Below are 14,384 nucleotides of genomic sequence, written 5' to 3' on the forward strand. Positions count from 1 at the left end.
GTCACACAGAGCTCTGGATCTAAAAGGGCCCCTAGCCCATCCTGGGACCCTTTCCTAGTAGAAGAGAGCTCATGTGGACTTGAGGTAGGGGCCTGGGGCTGGAAGAGTGGACCCCAGTAGCAGGGGCAGATGGAGTCTTGTCATGGAGGACCCACCTTCACCAGCAACAGCACATCCAAGGCCAACTGTCAGCCCCTTCCCCACCTCCCCAGCAGCTCAGCTGCACCCTCCCTGTTCTCCCAGGACCCGCTACCACGTGACTGAGTTCCACAGGCTCCCCCACTCCTCTTTCCCCAGCCTCCCAGTCCTCAGCAGGGCTAGTGCCCCCTGCTCAGTGGGTGCCTTGACCTCAGGTAAGCCCCCAGCTTCCCAGCTGCCACCATGCCTCACTGCTGGCCCAAAACACTCCCTTTGGGCTACTGTCTGCCTATCAAATAAATAAAGGATGCACTCCTGTAGCCCTTTCTAGTAATGGCCTTGCTGTCTGTCCTACAGGCCTCCTGCTCCCCTGACACCAAGCCCACCTCACCAAGCACTTCCCTGCCTTCACACCTGTGGATTCCCGAATACTGTCTCCTGTCTGCCTGCATGGTCCAGCCAGCCCAATACCTCACCTCCTCCAGGAAGCCTCTGGAGAGCACTCCAGCCCTCACTGAGCAGTCCCCTTGTCTGATCGCCTTCTAAACTCCTAACTCTGAAGCTCAACCATGCAACCTGGCAGATGGGTGCTCTTGCCTGGGATTTTTACTCATTTCCTTGTCCGATGTTTTTCGGGCTATAAGAAATACTTTCAAACCCAGTACACACACACACACACACACACACACACACGCACACATTCGAAACCAGATTCATACAACAATACTGATTATCCTTATTATATAAGATGGCATGTTGCTGTCTGATACTTTGTTTCATCTTTTAATGTTAATCTTGACATTAATATTAAACAGGGGCTGGGGCTCCCTTTATATCCAATTGATCACAATCTACTAATGAGTCTGGAGTTACAGTCTGAAAAATGTTACAGTAGCTAAGCCACCACTTATTCATTCATTTAATGACTATATATTGGATATATATCTTGGGTTCCAGGTAATGCCAGGCACAGCTGAACATGTCAGTTCCATCTTTCCACCAGGACAGGCAGTTGAGAGAACACGCACTCAACACTCCACTGTGTGCCACAACCCCAGGTCCGGAGCTAAGCACAATGCTTGCTCTTCGTGATTGAGGGGCTGTGCTAGCAGCTCCAGGCTGGACAACGTGCAGTCCTGCCTTATTCCACCCTCCGAGGAGGGCGCATGCTGCCCAATCTGCCACTGCTGATTGGTCTGCCTGCCAAGCCCCACCCCTGGGAGCCCCCGCAGGAGTACAGCGTCCATCCACCGTTTGGATGGAGGCTCTTGTGGGCCCATTGACCATGGAACCAGGCCTCAACAATCCTGGACTCTTGCTTCCTGTCATGGGCCTCAGGCTGCTCCAGCTAGACAGGGGGCTCCTGGGGGACTCCATCTGAGTCCCTAGGCTTGGGTCCCTCAGCCACAAGCCCCAGGAAACTCTGCCCTGACCACCCCTTGCTGGCCTGACTGGTGGAATGGGGAGGTCCCAGAAATGAGACTACGTTTGCACAACTGCAGTTGGAAGCATTATTTTAAAACTGCGTGACCTTCATAAAGCAGTCTTCAAGTAACAAACATTTTCACATATGCCAATAACAACCATGATGAAAATACAGACCAACAACTTTTACCCAAACCTCCTGGGACCAGATAGGTTTTGGAATTCAACACTTTTTAGATTTTCGTAAGGTCAGACAATGCATATTATACAACCTGCTGGTAGGAGCTGAGGCAGCCCAGTAATCAGACTTATTCACATTTCTGCCACAAAATCTACACATATTCACATTACGTGGGATGAATAACAACAAAAAGCAATCTCACACCAGTGCGGGGCAGCTTTTATTACCAAATATGTCCACCTCAGATCAGATTTGGCCATGAGATGGGATGCTTTCCCGAGTTTTGTGGATTTTGTAATTGGGGATAAGAAATGGTAGATCCGGAATAATAGCCTGGAGCACTTAACAGATGCCAGACCTGGAGCTAAGTGCTTTCCATGCATTTTCTCATCTTACCCTTGCAACCACCCCAGGAGGAAGCTACTGTTGCGCCCAGTTTACAGATAAGAAAACAAGCTCAGAGCAGGCAAGTGACACATTCAGGGTCATGCTGCAAACCCAGGTCTCTGTGGCCACAAATCTGTGCACATCACCCCTCCACCCACAACCCCGCATGGATTCTCAGGAACCCTGTAGAGCTGAGACCAAACCCATTGGACAAATGAGGGAATGAGGGTGGGGCACGGAGCCCAGACTGGAATCCAGTCTGACTCAGGGGCCTGAGCTCCTCCCTGGCCCTGGAAAGGGGCAACACTGACCTGGGCCCATCCGGGGTGCCCACACACTGGGCCTCGTGTTGACATGGGTTCAGATCTGGAGAGCACAAGTCCACCAGCTGCTCACAGGCCTTTCCTGGGGAAAGAACGAGCAAGGGGCAGGAGAGAAGCTGCTCTCCTGTGCTCTGCCGGGCAGCCAGACCCACAGAAATCCTCCTGCAGACACTGAGGCAGGGATCCCCTTCCACTCCCGAGCATGGGGGCTCAGGGCTGTCTCTGTCCCCCACCTCCCCCAGACACTGCTGCCCTGACGCACTTACCCTCATACTGCAGGGGGCACTGGCAGGTGTAGTTGCCCACACCGTCCACACAGACGCCCCCATTGGCACAGGCGTGATCCACACAGTCATCCGTGTTCACCCCACAGGTTGGTCCTTCAAAGCCGGTGGGACAGGAGCACCTGTGCGGGGAAGGGGAGGATGGAGAGACAGCCCTCTTGGAACACTGGTGGAAGCCTGTGGCTGCCAGTCAATATCACCATTCCACAGAGTTAGGGTCCCTAATCCCGGCCAGGCCCTTGCCAGGTGCTGGGTAGGGTTAGAGGTGACCAAGACTGACCATGCCCTCATGGGATTCACTCACAGTCTAGTGGGGAGGCTAAAAGGAGATGGATGGTGAGGGGAGAGGTAGTGAGGACCAGGATGGTGTAAGCACTGAAGCCAAGGAGCGGGCACAGAGGGGCAGGAGACACCTGGCTCCTCCTTGGCACAAAGTGATAAGGGCAGGCTTCCTGGAGGAGGTGATGAATTAACCAAGGACCTTGACAAGGGAGAGCGGGAATGGGAGGAAGGTGACTGGGGCAAAGGTGTGTGTAAAAGCCTGGAGTGGCCGGGCGTGGTGGCTCACGCCTGTAATCCCAGCACTTTGGGAGGCCAAGGCAGGTGGATCACCTGAGGTCAGGAGTTGGAGACCAGCCTGGCCAACATGGGGAAACGCTGTCTCTATTAAAATACAAAAATTAGCTGGGCATGGTGGCATTGCCTGTAATCCCAGCTACTCGGGAGGCTGAGGCAGGAGAATCGCTTGAACCTGTGAGGTGGAGGTTATAGTGAGCCAAGATCATGCCACTGCACTCCAGCCTGGGTGACACAGCAAGACTCTGTCTCAAAAAAAAAAAAAAAAAAAAAAAAAAAAAGCCTAGAGTGGAAGGGAACCCCACAGCTAGTCTTCTGTAGGGGCCCTGCCCATCCACACAGTCCAATACTTCAGGAGCACAGTGAGCAAAGGGCTGCGGTGAGCAGGAGCCTGGTCATGAGGGGCCCTGGGGATCAGTGACTTTCAAACCAAGATACACCTTCCCCTGGGGCACCCAAGGTTTTCCAAGGGGTGTGTGGATCAGAGAGAGGTCCAAGAAATTAATTTCCAGATCTTCAAATATCTGCACGAGCTCTTCCCTAAATTGACCCAGCTCAGAACTCTAAAAAGGTGGCATCTGTCCCAGCCCCAGCCCTTACAGACTGGGGGGTGATGGGACAAGCCCTCCAGGTAGAAAGGTGGGCATGCTTCCAGGTGCCAAATAAACGGGCAGTTAGGAATCCTGATGTTTAGAAAGTGAATGAATAAATGCAATCTAAGTCAAGAGGTTTCCAGTTCTGTGCACTGGAAGTAATTGAAGGAAGGCCTCATAGAACTGTCAGCTAATAGAACATTAAAAATAATCTTGATGACAGGTCACTGTGGAGATTTGGCATATAAACTGGGAGGGCTTTCAAAGAATTAAGTGACATGGCTATAATAAAACTCCTAATCTCACCAGTTTATTTACATGAACAAACTTCCCAGCATTTATATCTATAAAAACAAAACAGGAAAAGATCAAACGCTGCGTCCTCTCTCATTCTGCAACATTCACCCATAAACCAACTGACAGAAGAAAAGAACAAAAAAGCACCCATCCATCTCATTAAGAGAGATACAGTCCAATAAAATTTTCCTTCTATGTGTAATAATTTTCAATCCAATTCTATAATACAGTTATGTTGTTTCGAATTATTGTAGGGATAGCTCGCTGCAAAAGAAACTTTAAATCAGAGGCTTATGGTGATGAGAAATAAGAAAAAAACTTTAAGTTTTAACTTACGTGTACCCATGTTGGGGACAGAGACGTATGGCAGAGTACTCAAGAAAAGAGTCTAGCATAAAAATATATTTGGTTAGAAAAAAAAGACAGGAGGGTAAGGAGTAAAATGGAAATACTAGTTAGAGGAGAAAAAAGAACAAGGTAAAATGTTTAACCGTTAAAGAAGAACTTGTTCGTGTCATTTTAAAATGGTATCCAATTGGCCACGTGGGGTGGCACATGCCTGTAATCCCAGCACTTTGGGAGGCCAAGGTGGGTGGATCCCTTGAGGTCAGGAGTTTGAGACCAGCCTGGCCAACATGGTGAAACCCCGTCTCTACTAAAAATACAAAAATTAGCCGGGTGTGGTGGTACATGCCTGTAGTCCCAGCTACTCGGGAGGCTGAGGCAGGAGAATTGCTTGAACCCAGGAGGCAGAGGTTGCAGTGAGTCTAGATCTCGCCACTGCACTCCAGCCTGGGTGACAGAGCGAGACTCTGTCTCAAAAAAAAAAAAAAAAAAAAAAAGGTGTTAAAATGATATGCTGTTTAGATTGCATTGGAGAATGATAAAAGAGTGATTTAATGTCATATTTTTAAAGCTTAACTTATTTTTTTATTTTAGAGACAGTTTCACTGTGTTGCCCAGACTGGAGTGCAGTGGTGTGATCACAGCTCACTGCAGCCTCAACTTCCTGAGCTCAAGTAATCCTCCCTCCTCAGCCTCCTGAGAAGCTGGGAATATAGGCATTCACCATTACACCTGGTTAATTTTTAATTGTCTGTAGAGATGGGTTTTGCCATGGGGATTTTGCCATGTTGCCCAGGCTAGTCTCCAACTACTGGTCTTAAGGCCCTTCCACCTTAGCCTCCCAAATAAAGTGATAGTTTTGTTCTTAAATGTTAATAATATTTATAGTATCTGGAAAATTACCTCCTTTGCAATGAAAAACTTACAATGAAAATTTTAGCTGTCAATCTAAGGATGTGTGAGGGAGTGTATAGTGTTTAGAATGTATCTGGGGAGTCTGTGAGTAAAAAGAATTCAAATCACCATTGCAGGAAATGGTCTGTGGTTAAATGTTTTCCCTGAAGGCTGGAGGGGACCAGCAGCAGGGTTTTAAGCTGGGGTGACAGGGTCAGCTTCGCATTTCAGAAAGTGGCCTGTGGTACGAGCTGGGGCAGGGTAGTGGGAGTAGACACTGGTCAGGGGATAACAGGCGCCCCAGAGAGCCTCGGGGTTGAGGGGTAACTCGTGGAGGCACCCCCTTTCCACCTGGAGAGCCCACTCCCCCAGCCCGCAGTCTGTAAGGCAGTGAGGTGAGGGGGCTGCCCCATCTCCCCATCTCGGGGTGAAGGGGGTGTCCTTTCAGCCCCCAGCTGGGGCGTCTCAGGAATGAGGAGGGTGCGCCCAGGGAGCTGCTCATCGAAGCCCCGAGGAGGCTGGGTGCAGAGTGTAAGGACGCCGTTTCCAAGGCAACCAGGGGAAGAGAGGCCATTTAGTGATTCATTTTTACATCTGGTAATTTGGGTATGCAGAGGCAGGCTCAGCCATTTCTGCCCCCAGATTCAACATCATTTTCGGAAGAGCCAATGTATTGCGCCAGCAATTTATTTTCAGCAACTAAATACTATGTATTCCTCAGAAAAGCTCTGGGAGGGTGGGGCTCATTGGGCGGTCCTAGGGGGAGCAGCCAGTGGGAGGGCGCTTGCGTTGTGATGTCAGCTCTGGAAGGACTTAAGAGATGGGGTCATTAGGGCTGGCCCCTTCACTGAATAGCAGAAAATGGGCTGCTCAGGGCAGGGCCGGAGGGCTATCCCCTCCCACAGTGCCCAGTGTGACTCATGAGATGGGGGGACCCCAGAGAAAGCAAACAGGCCTTGGCTCCCACCTCTGGGCAGGCCTCAACCACCCAGTGGCAGCCCCAGCTGTGTCTCAGGGGCTCAGGGGGCAGCTTGAGGAGGCTGGCCAGGGCCCTGTCTGCAGGCAGCACTGTGAGGAGCAGGCTCTTCGAGGGAGATTGGAGGCTTTGGGGTGAATGGAAATTTTCTTTTTTTTTTTTTTTTTTTTTTTTTTTGAGACAGAGTTTCGCTCTTGTTGCTCAGGCTGGAGTGCAGTGGAATGATCTTGGCTCACTGCAGCCTCCGCCTTCCAGTTTCAAGCGATTCTCCTGCCTCAGCCTCCGGAGTAGCTGGGATTACAGGCGCGTGCCACCACACCCAGCTAATTTTTGTATTTTTATTAGAGATGGGGTTTCACTATGTTGGCCAGGCTGGTCTCAAACTCCTGACCTCATGATCTGCCCACCTCGGCCTCCCGAAGTGTTGGGATTACAGGAGTGAGCCACCAAGCACGGCCTGAATGGAAATTTATAGGAATTTCAAACACCCCTGCTGTGGTCCTTGGCACTGCACTGTATATGCTTTGGCCATGGAATCCGAGTGCCTTCAAAAAGGCCCCCATGGCACCTGGCAGGAGCAGGAAGAAGGCCTGGAGCAGGAGGCAGCAGAGCCCACTCCAAGCCCTGCTCAACCCTGGAGCTGGGGAGCTGTGCGGCTTAGGTATCCACTGGTCTCTCTGTGCTCCCACTGCATCTGGGCAAGGAAGGGCTTGGCCTGGTGGGCTTGGAGAGCCCTCTGGCTATGATTTGGAGTACATGCCTGCCCCCGACAGTGCGCCTCCACCTCCCCACAGGGCACAGGAGGCCTGGGCCATCCCTGATGGAGAGGAGGGCCCTGAGGCACAGGTGCTGGGCCCATCAGCACTCACCAGGCTCCTGCCCCTCCAGGTAACTCACGTGAACGGGGCATCCTCGCCCTCCTGTGCATGGCAGGTGCCCCCATTTTCACAGGGGCCACTGGAACAGCTGTCCAGGGACACCTCACAGTCTCGACCCTGGGGGGAAAGTCAGTGATGGGGACCCCAGGGAGACCCAGGAGTTAGTATGAGCCAACAGCCAGCCAGACCCTCAGCAGCTCAGCCTCTCCCTGTCCCAGGAGTTACTTGTTTTCATTCATTCATTTGTCCACTTCATTCATTCATTCATTCATTCATTCATATGTTAAGTCATTGATTACAGGTTCACTCAAGCATCTGCTCTGAGTCAGGCAGTGCTCTGGGCCCTGGGGACAGCCCTGCAGTGTACACGAAGAGCCCTCCTCCTCCCCGGCCTCTGCCTCCACTCACCTTATAGCCGCTGGGGCAGGCGCACCTGTACACCTCAAGGGGGTCGTTGTGGCAGGTGCCCTGGTTCTGGCACGGACTGGACAAGCAGGGATCACACTTGGCCTGGACAGCCAGCGTTGGAGGACCTGCAGCAAGGGGAGGGTGCTAGTGCAGGGGGAGGGGTGGGCAGCACAGGGCTGGGCACAGAGCACCTCAACCCCGAGGAGCCCACGTCCAAGGAGCCATTTCCCCTCCTGATTTTTCCCCAGATCGTGCTCACACTCCCCTTGCACTGTCCACCTTTCCAGCCTCCAGACCCTTTTCTGTAAAATGGGGTTAATGACAGCCCCTCCCTCCGGGCTGGAAGGGCTAAAGCAGTGAATTCCAGTGTGCAAAGCATGCTTGGCAGGCAGGCAGGCGGGCACTGTGCACAGTGGCCATTAGGGCCACATGATCCATGTAAGAAGGGGACAGTTGCTACCACCGAAGTTGGCCAACCCTTCCTCTTTCCCCTCATGCCCTTCTGAGGCAATGACCCCATCCTGACACCTGCTGACTAGGAGGACAGAAGGTGGTCACCTCGGCAGAGAGGAGACGGTGACTTTGTGAGCATTGTACCCAAGCTCGGCTCTGCAGGTTGGCCACACCAGGGAGCAGGGGTTGTTACCCTCCATGCCTGAGCCAGGGAGGACTATTTTCCCCCACCTCCCTGCTACAGCAGGCCCCTCCAGCATCTCCAGGATGCACTGGTTGTAGAAGTAACCAGAGGAGCCGACAGCCAGGCCGCCTGGGACACCACCCGTAAGGGGCAGCAGGATCTCAGGAGACTAAATAGGAAGACCAGTGAACTCAGGCTTCCCCAGAAGATGCCTTCTAGAAGGGGTGGAATATTACTCCTGCTGAAGAGGCATGAGCATGAATAGAAATAAAAACACTTTTCAGCAACGACTAGCACACATGACGGACTTCTGGGGTAGAGATGGGGTTCTGTTTCCTTTTTTTTTTTCCTTTATTTTCCTTTATTTTTTTTTTTAGACAGGGTCTTACTCTGTCACCCAGGCTGCAATGCACTGGCACATACATGGCTCACTGCAGCTTCAACTTCCTGGGCTCAAGCAATCTTTCCATCTCCACCCAGTAGCTGGGACTACAGGCACACACCACCATGCCCAGCTAATTTTTAAAATTTTTTTGTAGCAACAGGGTCTCTCCATGTTGCCCAGGCTGGTCTCGAACTCCTGGGCTCAAGCGACCCTCCCATCTCAACCTCCTAGAGTGCTAGGATTACAGGTGTGAGCCACCACGCCCAGCTGGGGTTCTGTTTCTTGATCCAGGTGCAGGTTACCTGGGTGAGTTCAGTTTGTGAAACTTCAGCAACCCATTCACTCATGATCTGTGTACTTTAATGTGTGTGTTCTCTTTTAATAAATATAATAAAACAAAACAAAACCCCTTCTCACCAGCACCAATCCCACCCCATTAAATAAACACAGAGCAAAGGTTTCAGCATAAATTGACTTGCTCCCAACAGCCAAGCCGCAGATCAGGCCCCCCGGAGCCGTTACGGCTGTGACAGCATCCTGCACGCAGGGTGGCCCAGGGCCTCCTCATTAACCTACAGCTGTCAGCTTCATTTCCGATGGTGGCCTCTGAGCTTGCAGAGGGCAGGAGCCGTGCTCCACGGCCTCCAGTGTCCTCCCCCCGCTGTACCCCTGCACATAAAGCCCGGCCCCGGCGGCCACTCAGCCACCTGTCTGTGCTCAGCAGGGCTTCTGGAGCTTGAGCTGTCAGTCACTCAATCCCTGAATGAGTATTTACAAATGCCCATAGTGGAGGGTCCAGGGGCAAAGCCGGAACCAGCCTCCAGTGACACTCCAGCTCTGTATTTCTGTAAATGTCGGGAGAGTGGCTGCTGGGTCCCCTGCTCCACCAGGGACTGAGAGAGGTCTAAGTTAACTGCTGAACACAATTCCTACCAAAGGGAGGTCTGAGCGCATGCTCTGCTGCGAGGCTTGGAGCTTCCAGAAACACTGCTGCTATTTTTATTTTCCTTATGTAACCACAGGGAGGGATTACGGCCCTGACGGCCTGGGATTTTTCTGCCTGGCTCTTTTTGTCCATGATATGTCAGGATTGGAAGGCAGCCATCAAGCCGCAGGTGCCTTGTTCCTGTCCCCTGACCCCCCGCCCAGCGGTCACCACAGGGACACAGGCATGTTAGGAAGGCCCTGCAGTGTTGGGCAAGTTCTGTGAGCCCCCAGCAGCAGGAGGCCGTGCTCCTAGGCTCACCTTGGCATTCAAACTTCTTGGCAGGCGTGGTGAGGAGCAGCTTGCCCTCCATGTCCTGGGGCCCAGCACAGCGAGCAATGCCCGGTTCCTTGTAGCCAGTCTTCACCCAGCTGGACAGCCAGCGGAGGTGGCAGTCACAGTATAGGGGGTTGGCACCAATGGCCCTGAGCAGAAAGCAGAGAGAAGCAGGCATTACAGCTTCATGGGGTCCCTCGCCCACTGGGAACCTAGAGTCCCAGGCACTGCACCAGGGGCTGGCAAAAATCTTAGCCTCCATTTCATGAGCATTTACTGTATAGTCAGTGCTGCTTTTTTTTTTTTTTTTCTTTTTTTGAGATGGAGTGTCGCTCTGTCGCCCAGGCTGGAGTGCAGTGGCGTAATATCAGCTCACTGCAACCTCTGCCTCCCAGGTTTAAGCAATTCTCCTGTCTCATACTCCCAAGTATCTGGGATTACAGACACACACCGCCATGCACAGCTAATTTTTGTATTTTTAGTAGAGACGGGGTTTCACCATATTGATCAGGCTGGTCTCGAACTCCTAAACTCAGGTTATCCACTCACCTCAGCCTCCCAAAGTGCTGGGATTACAGGCGTGAGCCACCGTGCCTGGCTGCCAGTGCTGTTTTAAGCACTGCATATGCATTGTCTCACTTAGTCATCACCACACGCTACTATTCTCATTTTACATGTGCAGAAACCGAGGCTCAAAAAGGCTGAGGAATTTGCCTAAGATCACACAGAGAAATGGGAAGCTGTTGGGGCCATGCTGTTGGGGCCAGAGCCTACGAATGCACTGCCTCCAGTGTGCATGGGGAGAAAGCAACCCACATCGACTGCTGCAATGAGACAGCTGCTTTTCCTGTGTTTGGGCACCGAATCATCTCATCAGCCCCACTGTGCAAGTTTTCTCCTCTCCATCTCAAAGATGTGGGCACCGAGCCTCCCATGGAATAAGTAATTTCCCTGGGGTCACACAACTAGCGAAGGGCAGCCCCTGGATCCAGATGTGCCGCTGTCTGCCTCCGAAGCCCATGCTCTTTTATTTTTCTTTGCATTTTTAATTAAACAGAACACATGAATGCATTCTCATTGTCAGCCACTTTCAAGCATTGCAGACAAAGCAAGTGTCTGCCCTGCACAACACTGTGAATGATTAAATGCCACCGAGTTGCACACTTTTAAAAAAATGGTTAATTTGGTATTATGTGAATTTCACCTCAATTTTTTTGAAGGCACATTCCTGTGTTACTGATGAGCGTGCAAAATAGTAGAGCACCTGTGGAGGGGAATTGTGTGACACTTGTCATATGACTTATGCAATTGCCTTCTGATCCAGCCATTGTTTCTGGGCGTTTACCTGTAGGCACACATAAAGACATCTGTGCAATGGGCCTATTTGTAATGGAAAGACTGGAAACCCCATGTTCATCAATGGGGAGTGGTTATATAAATTGTGATACATTCACATTACGAAAAACAAAAGTCTACACCCCACTGTCACTGCCCTCCACAAAGGGGCACACAGTCACAGGGTCACCATGCTCAGGCGTGTAGCCTTCCAGGCCTTTCCCACACGTACACACGTGGTTCCTCCTTACAAATCACATCACTACTGAGCAGCTTGCTCCTTGTCACTAAACAGCACGTCTTGGGAATCTTCCTGGTCAGCATATAAGCATCTATCTCATTGTGTCCAACTGTTCCGCAATATCCCAGAGTGGATATCCCATGGCACAGTGGACAGCGTCCCTGTTGCTGGACATTCTGGTTCTTTCCAATGGCAGTGAATACTCATACGTGCCTCTTTTTTTTTTTTTTTTTTATGAGACAGGGTCTCACTCTGTGGCCCAGGCTGCAGTGCAGTGGTACGATCTCAGTTCACCGCAACCTCTGCTTCCCAGGTTCCAGTGATTCTTGTACCTTAGCCTCCTGAGTAGCTGGGATTACAGCGTGCACTACCACGCCCACCTAATATTTTTTTTTTTTTTTTTTTTGTATTTTTGGTAGAGATGGAGGTGTCGCCAAGTTGGCCAGGCTGGTCTCAAACTCCTGGCCTCAAGTGATCCGTCCACCTCAGCCTCCAAAAGTGCTGAGATTACAGGTTTGAGCCACTGCGCCTGGCTCCTTTTTGTGTGGTGTGAGAATTTCTCTAGAACAGATGCCTAGAAGTAGGATTTGGGGGTCAGAGGAAGCACGTGTAATATGCTAATAGCCCGCCCCCAACTGCAAAGGTTGTATCCACTTACACTGGCCATCAGTACAAGGCTGGGCCTGCTCTCACGCCTGCACCAACATACTGCCAACCCCTTTGTTTCTTACCAATCTGATGGGCAAGCTCAGAATCTCTCCACTAAACCACATGAGAGACTTAGAGATGGACAAGACATGGATTTTAGGGTAAGAAAGAGCCAGAATTCCGGCCGGGTGAGGTAGCTCATTCCTGTAATTGCAGCACTGTGGGAGGCCGAGGCAGGCAGATCACCTCAGGTCAGGAGTTCGAGACCAGCCTGGCCAAAATGGTGAAACCCCATCTCTACTAAAAGTACAAAAATTAGCCGGGTGTGGTGGCACATGCCTGTAGTCCCAGCTACTCGGAAGGCTGAGGCAGGAGAATCACTTAACCCGGGAAGGGGAGGTTGCAGTGAGCTGAGATCATGCTATGGCACTCCAGCCTGGGCGACAAGACTGAAACTCAGTGGGAAAAGAAAAAAGAAAAGAAAGAGAGAGAGGAAGGAAGAAGGGAGGGAGGGAGGGAGGGAGCGAGGGAAGGAAAAGTGGGCCAGAGTTCTCTGACTCAGCAAATATGAATGCCTTATGCCTAAAGTTCATTGATATCAACATTATTTTGAAAATACAAGGCTAAATAACGTGAATGAGAATGGGCACATTTACTAAATAACCAATGGATGCCTTGCCATTTTCTACCTGTTTCTGGGCAGGACAGAGGAAGCAGTTCCCCTTGAGACCTGTACAACCTGATTAAAGCAGCAGTGGCTCTGAACAGGAATTCCCCAAAATAGCTCAGCTGATGATTCACAATCTTATAAAGCAGGCTGAACAAGACCTGGACTCCGGCCCCCACGCAGCTGCCCCGTGCCTGGGCGACCTTGAGTGGCTCCCTTAATATATCTGGGGGTCACTTCATGTTTCAATAAAGAGCCTGCAACCTAGAGGGAGAAGACAGACAAGCACGCATGACCTAAAAGAGGTGCCGAGGGAACAACACAGCTCAGAAAAGAGAGCAGTTTCAACCTCGGCATGTGTTTCATTTTTTTCTTTCCTTATTTGCTGACAGCATCCATCCTGGCCAACGGGATGGGTGATTTTTTTCTGAAGTTCCAGTGTGTTTAGAAAAACAAAGACTTTTTAAGATAACAGGAATTTTAAAATGGTGGTATATTTAAAATGTTTACACTCACCAGATTAGTATTTTTATACTAACAAAAAGTGTGATGTCACATAAGTATGTTGTTCAAAAGATAAATACACAATGTATTTCAAAGTATTTTTTATAGCACATGATAAGGAGTGTGGCCTGGCAATGAGCCACAAGTTGAAAGATGATTGGGAATGCCTTATTTCAGTCCTATAGCTCATTTAGAGAAAAATGCCAAAAAGATGAAATCTGAGGCCCTGTGAATGAGAGGGCCCACGGCGTGGCTTATGGTCCCTCCATAAATGTCAGCAAAGTGACACCTGAGATGTAAGTGCTCCTTCCCCTCTCTCCATCATAAAAAAAATATGGGTGCAGGCCAGGAGCGATGGCTCACGCCTGTAGTCCCAGCACTTTGGGAGGCTGAGGCAGGCAGATCACCTGAGGTCAGGAGTTCAAGACCAGCCTGGCCAACATGGTAAAACCTTGTCTCTATTAAAAATACAAAAATTAGTTGGGCATGGTGACAGGCGCCTGTAATCCCAGCTACTCCACTCAGGAGGCTGAGGCAGGAGCATCGCTTGAACCCAGGAGGCAGAGGTTGCAGTGAGCTGAGATCGGACCACTGAACTCCAGCCTGGGCAACTTGTGGCTCATGCCACTCCAGCCGTCTCAAAAAACAAAAACAAAAAAACAAAAAACGACAACAACAAAAAATATGGGTACAAAGTCATGTCTAAAGCTATTCAAAAATATAAATTCTGGATTGGCCCACACTTGCTTTTCCTTGTTTCTATACTGAATAGACTCTGAGCCACACCTGAATTCAACATTACAAGCTTTCATTTATCCAAAGGCTGGATTTTCGGGGCTGAGGACTGCCTTGCCCTCTCTTCGGTAGTACTTGTAGTTTGCATTCATCTGGGGACTATTTCTCCTGACGAAAACTCCTGTGAACTCAGTGGGGAGTGCAGAGCCAAGTCCCGACTGAGATGTATTTGGTGGTCAGGGGTTGGGGAGGCAGACACCGCAGCC

General features: G+C 50.7%; 1 protein-coding gene across 1 annotated transcript in view; it reads right to left on the bottom strand.

Moving 5' to 3' along the window:
• The window catches only part of SLIT1 (slit guidance ligand 1), a 187,583-nt gene that overhangs the window by 13,212 nt on the left and 159,987 nt on the right, over positions 1-14,384 (bottom strand). The window contains exons 26-30 of the mRNA XM_016919024.4: positions 9,974-10,137; positions 7,706-7,830; positions 7,317-7,414; positions 2,721-2,860; positions 2,443-2,536 (exon numbers count right to left, since the gene is read on the bottom strand). Of these exons, the coding sequence (XP_016774513.3) occupies positions 2,443-2,536; positions 2,721-2,860; positions 7,317-7,414; positions 7,706-7,830; positions 9,974-10,137 (621 nt within the window). The remainder of the gene's footprint in view (positions 1-2,442; positions 2,537-2,720; positions 2,861-7,316; positions 7,415-7,705; positions 7,831-9,973; positions 10,138-14,384) is intronic.

This window comes from Pan troglodytes, chromosome 8, assembly GCF_028858775.2.
Source record: "Pan troglodytes isolate AG18354 chromosome 8, NHGRI_mPanTro3-v2.0_pri, whole genome shotgun sequence".
Lineage (NCBI taxonomy): Eukaryota > Metazoa > Chordata > Mammalia > Primates > Hominidae > Pan > Pan troglodytes.